Source organism: Rattus norvegicus, chromosome 1, assembly GCF_021556685.1.
Source record: "Rattus norvegicus strain SHRSP/BbbUtx chromosome 1, alternate assembly SHRSP_T2T, whole genome shotgun sequence".
In the NCBI taxonomy this organism is placed as follows: Eukaryota; Metazoa; Chordata; class Mammalia; order Rodentia; family Muridae; genus Rattus; species Rattus norvegicus.
In genome coordinates, this window is record NC_141534.1 from 96,076,603 (window position 1) to 96,099,681 (window position 23,079).

The following is a 23,079-nucleotide window of genomic DNA, read 5'->3' on the forward strand; positions in this document are numbered from 1 at the left end:
ATAAGAAACAGGGCCCCCCAGTTGGCAGGACGTGTGAAAAGTGGTATCAGTTCCTCTGAGACCATTAGGACATCTGCTCTCTGTAAGATAGGACTCTTTGGTCTGAGAAATCCAAAGGAAAAGGGTCAGGGGAGCACCAGAATCTGGGGTTATAAATGTAAATTTGTGGAGCCCAGCTTCTGTCTTCTCTCTCCTTCGCTCTCGATCTCAGTGCAATTCTTCACAGCCCTTGTTGTGTAGTGCGTTTAAAATTTGTTTGATTGGAAAGCCCTGTGGTTCTTATTCGCTGACTGTAGTCCTCGGGCGCTTTAGTTGAGGAAAGGAAACATTTCTTGCCAGACACGGTGGCTCATGCTTCTGTTCTCAGCACTCAGGGACCAGAGACTGGTAGAGCTCTAGGAATTTAAGGTTTCCTGTCCAGCCAGAGCTACATAGCGAGACTATGACTTGGGGAGGAGGGTGAAGAAAATTCAAGCCCTAGATTTGTTTTCTGTCATTGCTGTTTTGAGACAGGGTTCTAGAGAGGATATATCATGTTTGCTGTATGGATGCATCACCTGTCAATTAAAAAGCCTGTGGCCTATGGCTTAGGCAGGAAATAGAGGTGGGGCATCTGGGAGGCAGGATTCTGGGATAGAGCTGGGTAGGAGATTTGCTTGGAAGATGAGATGGACACATGGTAGCGGAGCACGGGTAACCAGCTACGTGGTAGAATGTAGGTTAAAGTAAATGGATTGTTTTAAGTTAGAACTAGTCAGAGAAGGGGGCCAAACTTGAGTCTGAGTCTAATTTCTGGAGCTTGAGGCTGGGAGACAGAACCAGGCCTAACTTCTACATGGGGTTTCTCTCTGTAGTCCTGGATGTTCTGAAACTCACTATGTGTAGGGAGCGGCATGATCTATAAAGATGGTGCCGACATCCGGTACTCGATTGTGGTAAACACCCACACAGCGCATGTGTTGACATGCCTCCGGCAGCTATCAGGCCGGAGTGATATTCATGCTAATGAGGTCTTTCATGCTCCACCAATCCCTAGAGGACAAGTATATAGCCATAGCCTCGAACTCACAGAAATCTACCTGCCTCTGTTTCCTAAGTACTGGGATTAAATCTACGTGCCACAACTGTCAACCTAACTTGGAAAAAAAATTTTTTTTTAAATTATGTGAGTGCTCTGCCTGCATATACATCTGCCTGCTAGAAGAGGGCATCAGATCCCATTGTAGGCAGTAATGACCCACCATGTGGTTGCTGGGATTTGAACTCAGGACCTCTGGAAGAGAAGTCAGTGCTCTTAACCACTGGGCCATCTCTCCAGCCTGCTTATGTACAACTCTTGAAGAAAACCCAGACTGGATTACCAGAACCCGCATGGCAGTTCCATGGCATTTGACCCCCCTCTTCTGACCTCTCACAGGTACCAACCAGGCCTGTGTGTGGCGCACAGAAATACATGCAGGTAAAATGCTAATACACATAAACCAAATAAATCTAAAGACGCTTTCCTCATTGACAAGTGCTCGTTCCTCCCTTTGTAACTTGCTGTCCCCTCCCCCCATCTCTCTCGGTTCCCTTGGCTTTCAGTCTAATACCAATCAGATGATGAGGTTCAAATATTCTCTCTCCTCTCTCCCAGGCTCTACACTCTGAGATGAATAGGAATAACTGGAAGATTAAGTCTTCTTCCTCACCTAGACTTGTTCCCGAGTGGAAGAATTTGAAGACCATCATCCATGATATCCTGAAGGACAGTGAGGTGATTTGTGGGAAAGCTGTGCATATGGTGGGCCTGGGTGAATGACCTCTTCCTGCCCTGGGAGGATGGGGCATGGGTAGGACACGAACAGTTTTGTACAGCTGAACGACATTCTCCTCTACATTAGAACAGTAGCATTCGGGGGCTGGAAAGATGGCTCTTTAAAACATGTATGCTCGCCCAGAAGACTGGAGTTCAGTTCCCAGAACCCACACCAATGCCAGCTCAGAGAGGTCTCACGCATCTGATGCACGCATGCACCTATTCACACAGAGAGAAGCAGTACGATCCCCTGGAGTGCAGTCTTGACCTTGCTCAATGGACGGATAACTGCTTCGTAGTGAAGGTACCCACAATACACGTGGCGTACACATATACATATAATTTTGTTAGTCAAGTCAGGGTTTCCCTGTGTAACCCTGGCTGTCCTGGAACTTGCACTGTAGACCAGGCTAACCCCAAGGTCACAAAGATCCATCTGCTTCTGTCTCCTGAATGCTGGACTAAAGGGATACGCTAGCATGTCAATACACATAGTTTAAGAGCTTTAATAAAAATTGATCTTTAAAAGAGATGAGCTCATTAAACTGGGCGTGGCGGGGCTTACCTGTGACCCCGTAACTTGGGAGACTGGTGCAGGGTGGTTACAAGTTCCAGAATACCCTGGGCTCCATAGCGAGGCACTGCTTCAAAAGAGCCAGACAGGGCTGGAGAGGTGGCTCTGTGGGGAAGAGCATTTGCTACTCTTCTAAGGGACCCAGGTTTGGATCCCAGTTCTCAGGTGGCTCAGAACTGTGTGCACCTCCAGCTCCAGAGGATTTCGCCCTCTTGTGACCTTTCTGTGCACTGCACATAGGTGTCTCATGTGTACAGGCAGACAGACCCCATGTGGATGAGATAAAAGTAATTATGTTTTAAAGTAAGAAGAGGATCCAGCCGAGCCATAAAGCACTTACCTCAAATTCACTGTTGAGGGGCCAGAGATGGGGCTCAGTGGTTAGACCCTTGCCTAGAATGCAGGAGGCCCTAGATCCAGCCCTTAGTGGTGAGAATCAAACGCAAACGAAACCGTGAGGAGCTTCAACCAGCCACTTTTGACCAAGCCCTCAGTGTGTCTTCGGTGAGCAGGGGCTGGCTCATTCTTCTCACCTCCTGATACTTTTTTTTCTCTCAGGTTCATGAAGAAGTCAGAAAAAACATGTGTATCCCGAGTGACTTGCTCCAGACGCTGTACCATGAGCCTTATCATTTACAGAAAATGCCTTTCATGAGCGTCTACTCACTGGATGCCAACTACATTGTCGCCTTTAACTGGGTGGAATACTTTGAGAGACAGGCACAAGTAAAGCTACTTCATTTGTGACCCTTCCTTTATCATAGGTCCCATATCTAAAATGTCCTCATTCTAGCAAGAGATTCTGAATAAATTCACGTTATACATTCATGTTATACATAGGGTCTTCCTATGTTCCTCAGGTTGGCTTTAGATTCAATATATAGTACATGCTCTCCACCCTAGCATCCTGGGTGCTGGGATCGCAGACATGTGACCCCCACACCCAGAAAATTAGTTCATTTTAATACCTGGCTCCAGGTTCCAGATTGACCTTTTACGCCAGTAACTGTCAGGCCCAAAGCATACATGTTCATTATAAAGTAGATGGAAGGCCAACAAAAAAAGGGTCTTGAATCCAAGGCTTCTATCGTAAGTCTGGTACCCAGTACTGTGAACCCCATTATCACCAAATCCTTCCTTTGTCTACAGGAGGAGACAGGCAGGCTTTTCTTTACAGCACAGTCCGGCAGATGCTCTGTTCCGTGATCAGACTCTGTTGTTTTCTACCCTCTTCTAGGTAGTACTGTGGATACAGGAGAAAGGTATAGGAGGGGAAAGTAAGGTCACGAAGATGAAATTCCCAATGACGGATGAGGTGCCGCCTGTCAAGTCGATGGCCCATGTGGCCTCCCGTTGCCTGTTGATAGTGTACTGTGACGACATGCGCCTGCACGTCTTTGGAGACCACCAGCAGGCCTTCATAGCTCTGAGCACAGTACCCTGCCCCTTCTCCATCAGCTGTCTCTGCTATGACTCAGAAACTGAGGTGCTCTTTTCGGGGACTTTGGGAGCCGTGGTTTCCTGGTTCATTGTGGCAAATGGCAAGGGCCTTCAGATGGCTCACAAAATGGCCCTGGGCAGCTATGAGCTTGTACAGGACTTGTACATGAGCGCACCCATGGGCTCCCTGATAGCTTTGTGTGAGAGTGCAGTGAGGGTTTTTACCCGCAAGGGTCAAGGCCGGCTTAAAGAAGTGAAGGTGTTCACTCTCCTGTCCAGCGGCTTCTCCCTTACCTGCTCCTGTAGCTGCGTGCCACAGAACACCTTCTACGCTGGGAACATGACTGGAGAGGTCCACGCTTGGGACTTAGACAGCAGTAAGTTTCTCCACAGCTTCACGGCCCACCCCACATCCGTCATATCCATCCACAGTCGGCCGGAGACCTACACCTTGTTCACAGCGGGCAGCGATGGGTTGTTGAAGGAGTGGAATCTCACTTCTGGGAACCTGCTGAGGCAGCTGGACATCGGCACGGACCTGCTGCAGCTGCGATGCATTGACAACAGCACGTTCTTCTGCCAGAGCAAGTCTAGTTTCTCCTTGTACTTACTGCCTCACTTTTACAATCTCTTCAACGTCTGCGGCTCAGCCCCGCAGAAGCTACAGCGGGTCTTCTGTGGCCGTAACTGTACTAGGATCCTGTGCGCCACGGGGGATGGCTTGCTCCGCTTCTTGTCTCCAGTAACAGGGGACCTCCTCATTGTCACCTGGCCCCTGCTCATCATGGACAAGGCTGTGGCTTGGGCCTATCACTCAGATAGGGAGGAGCTCTTTGTGGCAACTGGCAGCTCGGAGCTGCTGGTGTTTGATGCCACCCGTTCCCCGTGTCCGGCCAAATACCTCCTGTCCACTTCGGAAAACGACAAAGACAAAATAAAATGCCTGGCTTATGGCGGCTCTCGTTCGGTCGACAGTAAAAAGGGGCTGATGTTCTGTGGTCATGAGAGCGGCACTGTGAGAATCCTATCCCAGCACTGTTCTATCCGGACGGAGAAGAAGATTCACTCTGGGGCAGTGTTGGCGTTGTGCACACCAGAGGGTTTTGAAGAAAGTTCCTTAGTGTGTTCCTATGGAAAGGACAACTACATATACCTCACAAAGGTGGTGCACTCAGAGAGGAGAATGGTCCTGGAGCCCGAGACTGCAATTGCCTGTATTTATCCCTTAAGACACGTGGTACTCTTGCCGGGTTCTGTGGGTGCCATCACTGAAAACTCCTGCTGGTTTGTCTGGAACCTTCAAGATTTATCAGCATCAGCCTCCCGGCCTAATATGAGGGCGAGGCACACGAACTGTCTGCATGAGTGTGCAGTCACTTCCTTTGACATCTGTCTCTCCCTGAAGCTCTTTGTCACGGGAGCTACAGATGGATCGGTCCGGATCTGGGACTTCCGTGGGAAACTCATCACTCAGTTTGAATCTGAGCTGCATTTTAGTTCACCCTGCTTCGCCAACAGTCGAGGTGACCTGCTCTTGACCTTCAACCATAGCATCTACATAGTGTCCTGCCTCAGGCTGCTCCCTACCAACTACCTCATGCATCTAAGCACCCAAACCCTTGAAGACGATTTGCTCGAGACCCCAAAGCCCTTCCTCCCCAGCTTCTTCTTCCTGTTCGAATTGATATTCGTACCCAAGTTCACGTACATGGAACAGAGCGTCCGAGAACTCGAGGGACTAGAGACCCTTGTCAACCAACGGGTCATCGCTTTTGATGATGTTGTGCCCCACGTAGTGGAGGAGGGCAGACACATGTCTACCTTGACTCAAGAGAGACCTGGGTTGTACTTCGCCCAGGAAAAATTCGTCGAGTTCTCCTCTTCTGGCTCCAAGCTACCTTACGGCGATGCCATCCTTGCTCAGTTACAGGTCCCAGGCTGGGACGGACTGAACGTCTACCATATGTTCAACTATTACTTTGGCAAAGGGCAGAAATGGCCCTTTGCTCCCGACTGCTACATCCCTAACTCGGTGATCCGTGCCCGCCTTTGGCCAGATGGCACCCCGGTTTTCCTGCGCTATGATCTGTGCTTATCGTACGAAGAGATAGTTGAGGATATCCCTGAACTGGTGAGAATCTACTCAGTGACGTCCCTGAGTTCAGAAGATATGGACGTGCAAACTAGGAAAGCGAAGGATCTGTACCAGGAGCAGAAGAGACAATCCTACGGTATCCTTGAGAGCATGTCAAACAAGAGCTGGATAGGGAAGAAGTTTAGTGATGACATTATTGAAAATATGGTAGAGACCATCCTCAACCTCACGGTTTTCTGTTCTACGGAGAAGTACAAGAAGTATTTCGAGGCTCTGGCGGGCATTTTTGCCACCCACCAAGTCCCTTCCAGGATGCGCATTGAGACGGCCTGCCGCTTGCTCAAAGATATAACGCACTACAACGCCAGCATCCGGGAGCTGGCCTGGGAAATGCTAGAGAGGTTAGGCTTCATAAGTCAGGTTTTCACTGTGCCCCTGATCATGGGGCTGATGGACAGTGAGAAGACCGTGCGGGCCAAGGTCCTACACCTTTTGTCCAAATACACGGGCATCCAAAGCAAGGCCATGCTGTTGCACCAGTTGAGACAACCGTCTGTCTACCACGAACTGCAGTAAGTTGGGTGTTGGGCTTCCCCGTTCACGGTTTCTCTTGGGCTTCTGCTCTTTACCCCCTTTCACTGCTTTTTTCCCGCCATTTCCCTCCTCTGGTCTGCAGTTGTTTTCCCTCAGTGCCACCCTGACCACTTCTCAGTCCTGATTAATTTTTCCGTCGTTCCCTCGCTTCTCTAAGATTTTTTCAAAACAGCACCCCAGTACAGGTATGCACACCCTGTAATCCCAGCACTCAGGAAGGTGAGGCAGGAGGATCGAGGGTTTTAGACCATGGCTCAAAAATACAACAAGAACAAACCCCAAAGACTTCTCAGGATTTAAGGCCACATTATCTTCCAATCAAAAGAGTGGCCCACATCACTGTGACTATTCTATCTTGTTATTCTTTCTTTTCTTAATCTTTCTTCTTTCTCCAAAATGACTTTAAAACAAAAACAAAAACAAAAAACACATGTGGGTACCCTGTTGCTGTCCTCAGACACACCAGAAGAGGACATCAGATCCCATTACAGATGGTTGTAAGCCACCATGTAGTTGCTGGGATTTGAACTCAGGACCTCTGTAAGAGCAGTCGGTGCTCTTAACCGCTGAGCCATCTCTCCAGCTTATTTTTTTGTAATGCTAAACAAAATGTTGTTACACAAATGTTGTCACGGAATGGGGACTTCTCTACTTTGCACATGCTTATTCTCCCTCATGATGGAAAGGCTGCTCGAAACCGCCCTATCTGGTGACACAGCCTTACAGTCCTGACTTTGACAGAGAGTAGAAGTGCTTCTGAGATTTAAGGCGGAAGCAGGACACTGGTATATGGCTCTCATGCCCAGGACAGGGATGTGCACAAACGTGTTTATTTAGAAGCACAGGACAGATTATCTGGTGGCATAGCTGATGATGCCAATAAACATTCTATAATATGTAATATATTGTAAACTGAAAACATTAACGGATGGTTCTAGTGACCAGCCACCCCCTTTCCCCCTCATTTTCTTCAAACGACTGCTCTGAAGTTGTTGGGGAGGAAGGGCACCTGCCACAGGTGGTTGAGGAGGGCAAAGCTCTGGTCTGGGAGTTAGAACGTGTCACCTCTGGCACTCACTCCACCCATTCCAGAGTCCTTTCCTTCCTTAGGAATTTCTGTTACTACAGAACCTGTCACCCATCGGCATCCAGGAAAGAAGCTCTTGCAGCCTTTGTTGGATCAAGTATTCCCCTTTTCAGTGAATTCACAAAATCACCAAGCATCACGTCATAGCCAACTTCTCCATAACCAATTCATTAGGTGTTCAAGGCAAAAATACTTATACCTGTTGAGCCGTCTGGTCTTTCATATTTGGTTTTAAGCAAGTTTTTGTTACTTTTTATTTATTTATTTATGTATTTATTTATGAGTATGTGTGTGTGTGCGTGTGTGTGTGAGCGTGTGTGTGTGTGTGTGAGTGTGTGTGTGTGAGTGAGCGTGTGTGTGTGAGTGTATGTGTGTGAGTGAGCGTGTGAGTGTGTGTGTGTGTGTGTGTGTGTGTGTGTGTTGTGTGCAGTGTGCAGAGCCTATGGGGACATGAAGAGAGGGTCAAATACCCTGAACCTAGAGTTTCCACCACCTTGGATTCTGGAAATCAAACTCAGTCCTCTGCAAGAGCAGCAGGTGAGGCATCTCTCCAGTTCACTTAAATTTGCTTTTTGAAAATGTAGCCTCATGCTCTACAGCGATGGCTTAGCAGTCAGGGACACGAACTGCTCTTGCAGAGGACCCAAGTCTGGTTCTCAACACGCACACCGGTTGGCTCACCACCTATAGATCCAGTTCCAGAGAGCCCGATCTCCTTGGACACTTGTACTCATTTGCACATGCCCACACCCGGATACACACATATAAGAAAAAATAATAAAACATAGGTCCTGGGAAGATGGCTCAGCAGTTCAGAACACTGGCGACTCTTCCAGAGGATCTGGGTCCAGTTCCCAGCACCCACATGCAGGGGATGCAGCACCCTTACACTGACATGCATATGCAGACAAAACACCAATGCACAGAAAAACAAAAATTAATAAATAATTAATTTAAACAAAGAAGAAAAAGAAGGTACAGTTTAGCCTGGCGGTGGTGGTGTGTGTCTTTCACCCCAATACTTGGGAGGCAGAGGCAGGCAGATGGTTCTCTGGGTTTGAGGTCAGCCTGGTCTACAGAGGGAGTTCCAGGACAGCCAGGGCTACACAGAGAAAAAAAAAAAAACAATCAGATAAACAAACAAACGTTTTCCAGACTGGGAATAGTAGGTATGCCTTTAATCCCAGTACTTTAGAGGCAGAGGCAGATGGTTCTCTGAGAGTTTGAGCCCAGCCTGGTCTACAAAGTTCTTCATTAGTTTCACAGGGCTTCATAGTGAGATCCTGCCTCAATAAACGTTAGTTTTTTTCTCATACAATGTATTTTGATCATATTTCCCCTCCCCCAACTCATCTCAGATCCTCCCCATCTCCACATTCTTTCTCATAACAACAATAACAACAACAACAACAACAAAACCAGACCCCCCCAAAAAAACAAAAACAAAAAAACCCCAATAAAATAAAAATCATGGAGTTTTATGTTGGCCAACTACTCCTGGACTTGGGGCCCTGCTCTGAAGTGTGTTGGTTATATCCGATGACACTCAAGTGGAGGAGACAGATTCTTCCTCCCCCAGCAGCCATCAGTTGCAAACACCTCCTTGTTTAGGGGTGGACCTCATGCCTGTTTCTTCCCTAAGTGCTGGGGTCCATTTGGCTTGCACCCATGGGGGTCTCTGCATACTGCGCTGTATCTGTGAATTCATACGTGTATTAGATCTGTTATGTCTGGAAGGCACAGTTCCCTTGGAGGCACCCATCACCTCTGGCTCCTACAGTCCTTCTGCCTCCTCTCCTGCATAGATCTCCGAGCCTTGAAGGGAAGGGTTTGATGAAGGCGTCCCATTTAGAACTGAGTGCCCCAAAGCCTCTTCCTTTCTGCACAGTGTCCAGCCGTGGGTCTCTGTGTTCGTTTCCATCCACTGCAAGAAGAGCATTCTCCTGAGGAGGGTTGAGGGAGACATGGATCTAAGCGCAGAACAATATGCCATCAGGAGTCATTTTATAGCTATGTTCCTTGACTGGAATAGTTAGTACTAGGTTTTCCTCCAGGTCTGCTTACTCAGTCTCAGGTTACTTGGCTCCTTTGGCACCAAGTATCAGTTTCATCTCGTGAAGCAAGCCTTCAATCCAACCGAAAAGTGGTTGGTTACTCCCACAATGCTTTGCCACTACTGTGGCACTCTGTCTTGCAGAAAAGTCCCTGTTGAAGGTCACAGGGTTCGTAGCTGGGTGACATCGAGGATTACCATTCTCTGGTGGCAGACGGAGCATCTTCTAGGACCGTGAATGTGAAAGAGCTGCCCCTAAATTTGGGGAGCCTCTCACTCTAGTCTCGGGATGGAGTTCCCCAGGAAACTCGAGAAGCCGGTCTTGATGTAACAGCAAGAGGTAGCGTTTATTAACGAGATCTCCGGCCGAAACGTGTCTCACGCAGGAGACAGAGGAATCGACCCCCAAGACTCGAAATTTAAGGCTTTTTATAGGGGAAGGCAAGGGGATTCAGCGTGGTTATCAGCAAGGGAAATGGGTACAAGGTCTCATCTGCAAGCAGTACGTGAGGGCTGGGGTGTTCTCAATATAGGAGAACGTCTTATCTTTATCTGTAGAGCAGGGAGTCATCCGTCCGGATGGCCCCCTTCCTGGAACAATCCCTCGACCTTGTTTTTAGGCTTGGCCGGGCACATCTCAGGCCTGCTCTGTCCTGTCCCCTTATCTGCTGTTCTTTTGCAGTTTTTATGAAGTTTTTATTTTAACTCTTCAAATGCTAGTCAGCAGGGTTAGAGCTTCTAGTTGGGCACCAGTTGTCTTCTCCATGTTCTCTTCCTCTGTTTCTTCATCAGTAGAGCTTTACCATCAGGTCGTGGAGAGCAGCCTTGGTTCATAGCCTTGGTTAATCTCTTGTGGTGTTTGGGGAGATCCATGGGGTCCCTCTGGCCAATGACTCAACAAGATGTAACCCATTCCTGGCACTGGGGGTTTGACTCGGAGGGATAGGATGTCTGGCTGGGACATCCTCTCCCCATTATGTGATGACTCCATTTAAATTCCTTTCCTATATATGTATTAGGATGTTTCTATGACACCAGTTCCTCACCAATTTTTTTCCCCAGTGGCAAATTGAAGCCCTAGGCTGGTGGTTCTCAACCTTCCTAGTGCTGTGGCTCTTTAATCCAGCTCTTCATGGTGTGCTGACCCCCCAACCATAAAATTATCTCATTGCTATCTCATAATTATAACTTTGCTACTGTTGCAAATCATAACGCAAACATCTGGTCTGCAGGGTATCTCACATGCAACCCCCAAGCAGTTAGTATGCACAGGCTGAGACCGCTACCCTAGAGGGAGCAGAAGGAAGGGCTGTTTAGGAAGAATGGACAGAGATTAAAAGCAAAGATCAGCAGAGACACTCCCCACGCGCCCCCAGGATTAATATCCTAGAAGCATTGCTGCCGGCCTTCTCTATTGTCACTAGGACAAAGGTCGATGCTTCTGAGTCTAGAATATGCAGGGGGAAGGGCTATTTTGTATGGTCTAGACAAAGATTTGTGATAGCCGTTCTTTTGGTTTTGAATTGGGTTTAAGTAAATAGTACATAACGGTAAAATAAAAAAAAAAATCACACATAGCAGGTCCAGAGCTCCAGCTGGCTGCCTCAGCAGAACCAGTCGGTAGGCATACATTAAAGCACCATCAAATTGGGGGCTTCGGAACAGTCAACAGCAATCATTGAGGTAGCCCAATCAAGAAGAATAAATAAAAGATAACACAGAATCGGGAGCTTATAAATGTCCTGCAGAAATCCAGCGGGGAGGTTCCACTGAGGCAGCCAGCTGGAGCTCCGGACTGAGAGACCTAGGCAGTGCAGAGTGGCCTCAGGTATGGTTTCCAAGTCAGTGGACAGATAGCAGCAGATAGAGGGCATCATTCACTTGTTGGCTAGCAGAAACAGACTGAGGAAGCCTTGAAACAGTTATGTTGGAGTCCTGATCAGGACTTTCACAGCCCAGAGCCTTCTCTCCAGAGTTGAGCTTCGGTTCTCCTTCTCACCATGGGCATTTTGTCGGATGGAGTTCATCTTCTAGCTGTTCTCAAGGTCACGATGCTGTTAACACCCTTGGCTGCTTGTTTTTCTGTTCTGTCACAGAACTGGCGTGGGGGGTGGTGACCTCACACAGAATCTGGGCTTCTGGAGACTGACATTAGAAGCCGTTCTTGCTTCCAGACCCAGCTTTCAGGTGAATTTGAAAAGCAGTTGGCAATTCACCAATAAAATATACATGACCAGATCTAACGGGGTTTCCTGCCTGGTGCCTAAAAAGACAAATGGTGGTGTTCATGACGTCACCCAGGCGAAACCAGACTGTGGCTATAATTTCTTCCTAGTCTAGCTTTCCTTTAGTTTTAAGTTTGTTTTATTTGCTTGGTGGGTTTTTTGTTTAGTGTTCTGAGAATGTTCCTTCCGCCACAAAACCTACACTGGCCTGGAACTCTGTATGCAGCCCAAGCTAGCCTTGAACTTGTGACCCCATTGCATCAGTCCCCCAGGTTATAGGTATAAAGTCACCATGTCTATTTCTGATGTGGGCTTTCAGGAAAGGGCTGTTCCTCACAACTCTGGAGCTGATTTGAAGCCCAGAAGGAGAAATGGCGAGAGCATATCTCATGCACAGAGTATGGGCAAAGTCCTGTCCATTTTTTATTTTAATTGCATTTTTTTAGATTTATTTCATTTAATGTATATGAGTGCTTTTTTGGCATTTAAGTATGTATGCTGTGTGTGTGTGTGTGTGTGTGTGTGTGTGTGTGTGTGTGTGTGTGTGTCAGTGTGTAGGGTGTGTAGAAGTAATTTTAAAAGATGCTTTTTTTTCTCTATCCTGGTTAACTCCCAAATGAATAAAACAGAGACTATAAGATTTATTTGAAAATAGCCAAAATCTCCATATATTTGCAGTTTTAGTATTGATCCGCCTCTCTCTGCTTCAAGTGTATTCTCCCATGATGTCTCTCTGAACCCCTTCCTCATGCTGGCTCCTCTCCTCCTCCTCTTCTTCCTCCTCTTCCTCCTCTTCCTTCTCTACCCCCCTTTCTCCCTGTCTTTTCTTCCCTCCCTCCTTCCCTCCCTCCTTGGCTAGTTGACTGGCGGAAATCCAGCCCTATTCTCTCTTCTGCCCAGCCATTCATTGACTGATTAGCTTTAATTAACAAGTCAAAGAATAAATGAGGAACAGTGCTTATACAAACTTGCAACTAGAAATGGGGCAGTGAGACCAGCATTTGAAAAATACTAGGATGACTTTGCACAGTGCACAGAACATTACACCGACAAGTGAATTTGAAAAGCAGTTGGTAATTCACCAACAAAGGCCAGCAGGAGAGGAGGAGGAAGTCAAAACTGGGTTAAAGGAACTGAAGTTACAGGCGGGTGTGAATCACCACAGGGGATCTGGGAACTAAACCCAGGTCCTTGACAAAAGTAACGTGTCCTTAACCACTGAGCCACCTCTCCAGTGCCCCTTGTAACTCTCTTCTTAACAGGAAACCGTTTACATACCAAACTTCAGCCATTTTATTGATCATGGAACCAGGTAGGACATGTTAGATCAAGGCTTTGCTATTAGATGTTAATTAGATCAGAAACTTTGAATACAAGGAAAGGGTCTTTAAACACCTAGAAGTGCCAACTAAAAATTTGAATATATACATGTTTTCTTGACTGAAATTAGAAAAAAAAATTAGAAAAAAAAGGTGAATCCATTGCAGGCCAGGACATGAGTGCCACCAGATACATTTCAGAGGTAGGAAGTCTGGGCAAAGCCAACACTGGGAAATTAGGACACACACCACCACAGAGGAAACCCTGAAGGGTTCAAGGCCATACACTGCAGGAGTGTGAGGGATCTGTGCGATTCCCTGAAGCTGCAGCTCAAGTCTTTAAAGTAAGGCTCCAGAAACTCCCAACCTCAAAGTACATCCTGAAGTGGGAGTTTCTGGTTTATTTAAAAATTCAGTTGTCCACTGTGATGTTTTCGCGGAAGCTGTCTTGAGAGAGAACATGTAGTGTTTTGCTGAAAACAGACCCTCGAGAGGGTTAGTGATGTTATAAAAGAAGATAAATGGAACCCTAACCAAGAGTGAGAGGACACTTTTTATTGCAATGCCTTGCTGGTCTTTGCCAGCCTTTGGCAGTCTTTGCTGGCCTTTGGCAGTCTTTGCCAGTCTTAGCCGGTCTTTGCCGGCCTTTGCCGACCTTTGCTGTCCTTTGCCGGCCTTTGCTGGTCTTTGCTGGTCTTTGCTGGCCTTTGCCAACCTTTGTGGGTCTTTGCTGGCCTTTGGCAGTCTTTGCCATCCTTTGCTGGTCTTTGCCAGTCTTTGCCAGCCTTTGCAGGTCTTTGGCGGCCTTTGCTGACCTTTGCTGGCCTTTGGCAGTCTTTGCCGGCCTTTGGCAGTCTTTGCCGGCCTTTGCTGGTCTTTGCTGGCCATGTAACACTTTGCTGGCTTTCACTGTCTGTGCAATGCTTCATTGGACTTCAGTTCATAGAGAGAAACACTCCAAAGAACCTTTCGTGGTATTCTGGCTGTTTCTGGCCACTTCAGCTGACTTACGCTGATTCTGTGGAGCCTTCCAGTTTCTGTTGGACCATGCCACCTGCTCTGATACATGTGTGGTGTTTGCTATTGATTTGAGCTGCTGGTATCCTGACAACAAGAGTTGGAATCATCCCAAGGAACTACATCTAAACAGGTCCACAACTCCCTTTTCCTATTAGCCTTCTTTTCCCCCTACCTCCGGCTGATGGGCTAGAAGGGAGGTCAAAGGACCCTAGATAAAGTGGGTTTAGAAAAATCTAAGCCCAGAGCACCTTGTGGTCCATTGTGTTAAGTGTCTTAGGGAGCCTTGGACATGTGCCTCCATTACTTGGTTGCCAATGTTAACCCACAACTTCAAAGATATGACCAGACAGAAGACTCCTTCATGATGCATTGACTTCAGAGGCCGTGGTGGCAGCAGTGACTTTACCCTGGGACTGCGTTGTCATGAGAGTGCTTCACACGTCATAACCTACTATTTCCTCATTCCTTCTAATTTCCAAAGACTAAATAAATAAATAAATAAATAAATAAATAAATATAAGGATAGATATAGAGATAAAAGCTTAAGCTGGTGAGATAGCTTAGATGGTACAAATGACTTCTGGCAAGCTTGAGGAACTACATTCTGTACACAGGGACCAACATGGCTGGAGTTGAGAACTGACTCCCAAAACTTGATCCTTGTCCCCTATCCATCCACCAGGCAGCACAGGCACTTTCACAGAAAAAAAAATGTAATAAACAATAAAAAAATTTCCCTGAAGAGATACTTGATAATTCCAAAACAACAACACAACACAACACAACAATAACAACACAACAACACAACAGCAATAACAACAAAACAACACAACAAAAACACAACAACACAACAAAACAACAACACAACAACAATAACAACAAAACCCCAAACAAAACAAAACAAACCACAAAAATGTGTGCTCTTAATGTATTGTGCTTTTCAGAAAAGACTGCATTTGGATGAACGAATAGACACTTTTACCCTGACAGCTATGGCCTCCCCTAGAGGAAGCCTGCTGTATTCCTGGTGACACAACGGGCCACAGAAAGCTGGAAAAAGCACAAGAACCAAGGGAGCTCCTGAAAACACATACCCAGGAGTGACAATTCATGAATGTACTCTTATAGGCAAATGAATGGCACCAGGCCTCCCAGGGCTTCCTCCGTCAGTTATCTGTCAGACCCACACTCTTTTAAAGATTTATTTATATGTACGAGTGTTTTTCATGCATGTATGGGTGTGCACCGTGTGCATGCTTCATGCCCATGGGGGCTAGAAGAGGGTGTCTCACCCTCTGGAACTAGATTTTAAAGATGGTTTCGAGCTATCAGACAGGTGCTGGGAACTGGACACAGGTCAATTGTTAAAGCAGCCAGTGCTTTGAACTGCTGAACCACTCATTGCTCCAGCCTGTACAGTCTTTTTTTTTTTTTTTTTTTTTTATTTTGGTTCTTTTTTTTTTTTTTTTTTCGGAGCTGGGAACAGAACCCAGGGCCTTGCGCTTCCTAGGCAAGTGCTCTACCACTGAGCTAAATCCCCAACCCTACAGTCTTATTTTTAACCTTTGTCTATCCACATTTCAAGATAAATTATTCAAGCCGGGCATGGTGGTACATGCTTTGTAATTGTGCCTTTGGGAGACTGAAGTAGATAGACAAGGACATTGAGAGTGCCCTGGGCTGTCCGCCAAGCTACTGCCTCAAAAAGAACCAAAGACTACAGAGAAAGAAGGGAAGAAAAAAGAAAAGAGGGAGTACCAACACAGGCTGAAGCTTTGGAAACCCAGAGGTTGCAGAAGATCTGCTCTATGATGTGTTTAGGCTTGGGGAGTGTGAGGTGGACAGACACTAAGCATCCTTGTGATGGTTTTCATAGTTTTGGCCCCCATAGATTCTTTTGCTTAAGGACTTGGCCAAAGAAAGTGACACTATTAGGAAGTGTGGCCTTATTGGGCTTTGAGGTCTCTTGGGCTCGAGCCCCCACCCAGTGTGGAATCAGAATCTTCTGGCTGCCAGAGGAAGATGGTCTCCTACCGCCTTCGGATCAAGGTGTAGAACGCTCGCACCGTGTCTGATTGCCATGCTGCCATGCTGCCATGCTTCCTGCCACAATGATACTGGACTGAACCTCTGAACTGTAAGCCAGCCCCAGTTAAATGTTATCCTTCATCAGACTTGCCTTGGTCATGGTGTCTCTTCACAGCAATGAAATCCTAAAATAATCCTCTTCTCAGGAAATCTTACAATGACCTTCTACATTTCTCCATTAACCCCCTGGGCTGTGCATGGATTATATACCCTGAGTCTTGGGTTATACTTTAGTTCCCTGAAGTGAGCTTTATTATGTTCTTGCTGTTAGGCATCATGAAGGAGCAGTTGCAGCAATTTAACCCTAAAAATCCCAAATCATGCCCATAACCCCAGCACCTGGGAGCCAGGGGCAGGAGGCTCTGGAGTTTATGAGACCCTGTCTAAAACAAAAACAAAAACCAAAACCAAAACCAACAACAACAACAAAAAAACCCCAAAAAATAAAAAACCCAACAACAAAACAAACAAAAACAAAACAAAAGCAAAACCATCCACCCCCAAAACTCTACCAAGCAAAGATTATAAATTACTGGACTCCCTTAGGCAGGTATGGTAATGCACACTTGAAGTCCCAGCAACTAGGAGCTTCAGTAGAAGGATCACATTTGGGGCTAACGGGCTACTTCTAGTCCAGGCTATACTACACAGACATTCTAAAAACAAAACAAAACACCAACCAAGCAATGAGCCCTGCGTTCTCTCTCTGTCCCTTTGCTCTGCCCCTTACTGCCAAGAGGGACTGCTTTGTCTGAGTGGCTTTGAGAACCCAAAAAGATCTCTTTTCCAGATTTTTATGGGGCCAAAGAATATTTTTTTTCCACTCACTCCTCTATGCTTTCCCCATGTCTGCTTCAGCTCACTGTGCTTTGAATGACTCCCCGCCTCTTCCACTGTGCTTTGTACATTTTTCCTCCCCCGTATTTCCTCTTCCATTTCTTTATACTTTCTGTTCTCTTCTCTTTTGTTTCTTTGAAAATGTGTTAAAAGATTTATTTTTCTTTTACGTGCATGTGAGTGTTTTGCCTGCGCGCGCACACACACACACCTACCATGGGTGTGCAGTGCCTGCACAGATCAGAAGAAGGCATCAGATCCCCTGGAACTAGAGTTACAGACAGTTGTGAGACACCATGTGGGTTCAGGGAACCAACTCAGGTCCTCTAGAAGAGCAGCCAGTGGTCTTAATGGCAAAACACTGAGCCATCCCACCCCCGCCCCCCATTCTCTCTTTCCTTTTTTCTTTTCTTCAAGACCAGATCTCACTGTATAGCCTGGCTGTCCCAGAATTCCCTCTGTAGACCAGTATGGCCTCAGACTCACAGAGATCCTACCTCTGCCTCCTGAGGGCTGGGACTAAAGGCATGAGCTAAGGCCACTGCCACCACCAGCCCCACCTCTCTTTTTAAATTTTGCCTTTTTTAAAATTGGATATTTTAAATTTACATTTCAAATGCTACTTCCTTTTCCAGTTTCATAAGCCCCCTATCCCTTCCCACTCCTCCTCCTCCTCCTTCTATAAAGGTGCTCCCTCTTCCCAACAACCCCTTCCCACCTCCCCGCTCTGACATTCCCCTACACTGTGGGGGGATTCAGCCTTGGCAGGACCAAGCATTTCTCCTCCCATTGGTGCCCAACAAGGCCATCTTCTGCTACATGTACAGCTGGAGCCATGGGTCTGTCCATGTGTACTCTTTGGATGGTGGTTTAGTCCCTGGGAGCTCTGGTTGGTTGGTATTGTTGTTCTTATGGGGTTGCAAACCCCTTAAATGTTTTTGTCTTATCCATTACTCAGAGTTGTCTTCCTTTCTTCATTACTTTCGTAGTCAAGAAGTGATGGATGATTTTTCTCTAAGTAACATACTGAGGATTCAAGACAAGGACTTGCAGGACCTGCGTGGGTACATAAAGGAGCGGTTAAATGAAGACCTGAGCTTGTCACACAGAGCTGACTCCCTGCGCTTTTCTATTGATGTGGAGAAGGACCTGGAGATAACTGACAAGGAAACATTTGTATATCCATCAGATTCTAAAATGATTGATGGGCTGAAGAAAAGAAAGAAACATGTTCAAAGCAAGACCAGGAAGATTGGTATTTATGGGGATGAACATGGGGATAATGGGTGGGACCTATTTGGGGCTAATAAGGCAAAGGGACATAAAAAACAACCAGTGAAGTGGGAGGGTCTGGCTCATAGGAAGCAGTACTCCTAAGAAAGCTCCCCAGAAACAAATGCCAAGGTCAAAGCATGGATGAAAGCATTTATAAACTCTAAAGCCTCAGTTCCCTTTGCCTTAATAGCTCTACTCTCAGTTCACTAAACTAGCTATCACAGAAAGCCTTACAACCCCCACATTTTCTTACAAATTTTCTCCAAATATCCCACAGTTAGAAGAACCCTGAAGATAACCAAGAGAAGCAGAAAGACAGATTTTCAAAAGGAGCCTTTAGAGACTGCAGCGGAATCAAAAAAGGTTAAGAAACTCATACAGACTGACACCAAGGATGTTCCCTCAATGCTGGAACTGCCTCTTGGCTCTGAAAAAACCCAGGAAGAAACCAAAGAAGCAACAGAAGTCAAGGAGACATTAATAGACAAATGGACCTTAGGAGTCAAAAGGGCTTTGGGAATCAAAGGGGCCTTGGGAGTCAAAGGAGCCTTGGGAGTCAAAGGAGCCTTGGGAGTCAAAGGAGCCTTGGGAGTCAAAGGAGCCTTGGGAGCTGAAGAATCCTTGGAAGCTCAAGAATCCTTGGGAGTTGAAAAGGCCTTGGGAGCTGAAGAAGTCTTGGGAGTTGAAAAGGCCTTGGTAGCCCTGGAAGCCACAGACAAGGTATCCCTTAAGCCAAAACACCAGACTCACTTAAAAAAGCTTTGGAAAATGGAAAAAGACAACTTAGCACAACAGGAGTTAAAAGAGATGGCTGCCAAAGCACTGGAGGAAGAAATCGAAAAGAAATTACCACTCCCTGATGAGCTAGAACAAGACACAGTGATTAAACCTGAAAAGCCAAGTCGTGGTTTAGCAGGTGTTCCTGGGCATCCGAGCTCTCCCGAAGAGAGGAAGTCTTGGCGAGAGGATATTTGCCACCTTGTCACTTCAAGAATAGCAAGTTCTCATCCAGGGATGGAAAGGGACCTGGGCAAAGAACTGGAGGATTTGGCTGAGATGGTGCTCATTGATCAACCCAGCTGGGATCTCTTCACAGACCTATGTCCCTGGAGAAGGATCTCACAAACGCTACCATTAGAACCCGAGGAAGTCATTCAGGAGCCACCTGTCCATAAAAGAAAGGTGCCTAAAAGAGCTACCAAGAGGGAAGTAAAATCTGCAGATCAAGAGGGAATAAGCGTTGGGAAAAAACATGATATTTCTCCAAAAGACAAGACAAAAAGGACAGATTTCTTAGACAGTCATGGGATGTTAGAGAAAAAGAAGTCTAAAATGACAGCAAAAATAACCGAAGACAAAGAGGAGTTGACAAAACTCAAAGAGAAAAAGACATCAATAAAGTTCAAGGAAACAGAGACGAAAGGGAGGAAGTTAATTAGAAAGGAAAAGAAACCAACCAGTTTAGAGGAGGAACCAGAGGAGGAGGAGGAGGAGAAGTTAATCACAGAGGAAGAGAAGTTAATGCAACCAGAGGAGAAAACAAAGGAGAAGGGAAAGTTAATCACAGAGGAAGAGAAATCAACCAGTCCAGATGAGGAACCAGAGGAGGAATCAGAGGAGGAATCAGAGGAGAAATCAGAGGAGGAATCAGAGGAGGAAAAAGAGAGGAAGTTAATCACAACAAAAATGAAACCAACTTATCCAGAGAAGGAAGCAAAGAAGGAGAAGGGGAAGTTAATCACATCGGAAGAGAAATCAACCAGTTCAGAGGAGGAACCAGAGAAGGAAAAGAGGAAGTTAGTCACATCAGAAAAGAAACCAACTCATCCAGAGGAGGAAACAAAGAAAGAGAAGGGGAAGTTAATCACTTTGGAAGAGAAATTAACTGGTTCAGATGAGGAAACAAAGAAGGGAAAGAGGAAGTCAATCACATCAGAAAGGAAACCAACCCATCCAGAGGAAGAAACAAAGGAGAAGGAAATGTTAATCCCATCAGAAAGGAAACCAACCCATCCAAAGAAGGAAACAAAGAAGGAGAAGGGGAAGTCAATCATATCAGAAAGGAAACCAACCCACCCAGAAGATACGCAGACTCATGACAAAGAAACATCTTATGTCCCACAAAAGCAGTTAACTGTGTTTAAGCAGATGTTACTTGAAAAAGAAAGAGGATTAATTAGAAAGGAGGAGAAACAACTTAGTAAAGAAAAGAAGAGAGAACCAATGATGGATGAAAAGAAATCAACCCACCCAGAAAAGACAGTGGCACCAGAAAAAACAATACAAGAAGTCCCCCAAAAGGAATTAACTACAGATGTGAAGACAGCTCCAGAAGAAAAGAAACTACAGAGACCAGAGAAGAAACCGCATAGAGAAAAAAGAAAAACAGTTACTGAAAAAGGGACATTGACCCCTGAAAAGAGAAAATGGGGATTGGGAAAGACAATGGAAGTTCACAAGGAGGACATGGAGGACAGGCAACACAGGATGCTGTCCCCAGAGAGGAAGAAGGAAGAGGAAAAGAGGGAGCTGGGAAGGGACAAGGGGGAATTGACTAGGGAAGGAAAGGAACTGATCCAGGATATAGAGGGGAAAGTTGGGACATGGGGGAAACATGTCCAGAGAAAGAGGCTACAGAGTTGGGGATCAGAGAGAACAAAGGAGGAGGAGGAGGAGGAGGAGAAGGAGGAGGAGGAGGAGGAGAAGGAGAAGGAGAAGGAGGAGAAGGTGAAGGCGAAGGAGGAGAAGGAGAAGGAGGAGGAGAAGGAGAAGGCGAAGGAGAAGAAGGAGGAGGAGGAGGAGAAGGAGAAGGAGATGGAGGAGAAGGTGAAGGCGAAGGAGGAGAAGGAGAAGGAGGAGGAGAAGGAGAAGGCGAAGGAGAAGAAGGAGAAGGAGGAGAAGGTGAAGGAGAAGGAGGAGAAGGAGAAGGTGAAGGAGGAGAAGGAGAAGGTGAAGGAGGAGAAGGAGGTGAAGGCGAAGGAGAAGGAGGAGAAGGGGGAGAAGGTGAAGGTGAAGGTAAAGGAGAAGGAGGAGGAGGAGGAGGAGAAGGAGGAGAAGGTGAAGGCGAAGGAGGAGAAGGAGGAGGAGAAGGGGAAGGAGGAGAAGGAGAAGGTGAAGGAGAAGGAGGAGAAGGAGAAGGTGAAGGAGGAGAAGGAGAAGGTGAAGGAGGAGAAGGAGGTGAAGGCGAAGGAGAAGGAGGAGAAGGGGGAGAAGGTGAAGGTGAAGGTAAAGGAGAAGGAGGAGAAGGAGAAGGTGAAGGAGGAGAAGGAGGAGAAGGTGAAGGAGAAGGAGAAGGTGAAGGAGGAGGAGGAGAAGGTGAAGGAGGAGAAGGAGAAGGTGAAGGAGAAGGAGGAGAAGGTGAAGGAGGAGAAGGAGGTGAAGGTGAAGGCGAAGGAGGAGAAGGAGAAGGAGGAGAAGGTGAAGGTGAAGGAGAAGGAGGAGAAGGAGGAGAAGGAGAAGGAGGAGAAGGTGAAGGTGGAGGAGGAGGAGAAGGGGAAGGAGGAGAAGGAGAAGGTGAAGGAGGAGGAGAAGGAGAAGGAGGTGAAGGTGAAGGCGAAGGAGGAGAAGGAGGAGAAGGTGAAGGTGGAGGAGGAAGAGAAGGGGAAGGAGGAGAAGGAGAAGGTGAAGGAGAAGGAGGAGAAGGTGAAGGAGGAGAAGGAGGTGAAGGTGAAGGCGAAGGAGGAGAAGGAGGAGAAGGTGAAGGAGGAGAAGGAGGAGAAGGTGAAGGTGAAGGAGAAGGAGGAGAAGGTGAAGGAGAAGGTGAAGGTGAAGGAGAAGGAGGAGAAGGTGAAGGAGAAGGAGGAGAAGGTGAAGGTGAAGGAGAAGGAGGAGAAGGAGAAGGAGGAGAAGGAGGAGAAGGTGAAGGAGGAGAAGGAGGAGAAGGTGAAGGAGGAGAAGGAGAAGGAGGAGAAGGTGAAGGAGAAGGAGGGGAAGGTGAAGGAGGAGGAGGAGGAGAAGGGGAAGGAGGAGAAGGAGAAGGTGAAGGAGAAGGAGGAGAAGGTGAAGGAGGAGAAGGAGGTGAAGGTGAAGGGGAAGGAGAAGGAGGAGAAGGAGGAGAAGGTGAAGGGGAAGGAGAAGGTGAAGGTGAAGGAGAAGGAGGAGAAGGAGGAGGTGAAGAAGAAAGAGGAGAAGGAGGAGAAGGAAAAAGAGGAGAAGGAGGAGGAGAAGGTGAAGGAGAAGGAGGAGAAGGAGAAGGTGAAGGAGGAGAAGGAGGAGGAGAAGGTGAAGGCGAAGGCGAAGGAGGAGGAGAAGGTGAAGGCGAAGGTGAAGGAGAAGGAAGAGAAGGAGGAGAAGGAGAAGGAGGAGAAGGAGAAGGAGAAAGAGAAGGAGGAGAAGGTGAAGGAGAAGGAGAAGAAGAAGGTGAAGGTGAAGGTGAAGGAGAAGGAGAAGGAAGAGAAGGAGAAAGAGGAGAAGGAAAAGGTGAAGGAGGAGAAGGTGAAGGAGGAGGAGAAGGAGAAGGTGAAGGAGAAGGAGGAGAAGGAGAAGGAGAAAGAGGAGAAGGAGGAGAAAGAGAAGGTGAAGGAGAAGAAGAAGGTGAAGGCGAAGGAGAAGGAGAAAGAGGAGAAGGAGAAGGTGAAGGAGGAGAAGGAGGAGAAGGTGAAGGAGAAGGAGGAGAAGGAGGAGAAGGTGAAGGAGAAGGAGGAGAAGGAGAAGGAGGAGAAGGTGAAGGTGAAG

At 46.9% G+C, this 23,079-nt stretch overlaps 1 protein-coding gene across 1 annotated transcript in view; it reads left to right on the forward strand.

The window, feature by feature from the left end:
* Window positions 1-1,422: 1,422 nt before the first annotated feature.
* LOC148007312 (uncharacterized) overlaps window positions 1,423-23,079 on the forward strand; it is a 29,328-nt gene continuing 7,671 nt past the window's right edge. Inside the window, exons 1-6 of the mRNA XM_087603333.1 lie at window positions 1,423-1,459; window positions 1,637-1,756; window positions 2,931-3,098; window positions 3,610-6,479; window positions 18,120-18,385; window positions 18,683-21,132. Of these exons, the coding sequence (XP_087459459.1) occupies window positions 1,454-1,459; window positions 1,637-1,756; window positions 2,931-3,098; window positions 3,610-6,479; window positions 18,120-18,385; window positions 18,683-21,132 (5,880 nt within the window). The 5' untranslated portion in view covers window positions 1,423-1,453. The remainder of the gene's footprint in view (window positions 1,460-1,636; window positions 1,757-2,930; window positions 3,099-3,609; window positions 6,480-18,119; window positions 18,386-18,682; window positions 21,133-23,079) is intronic.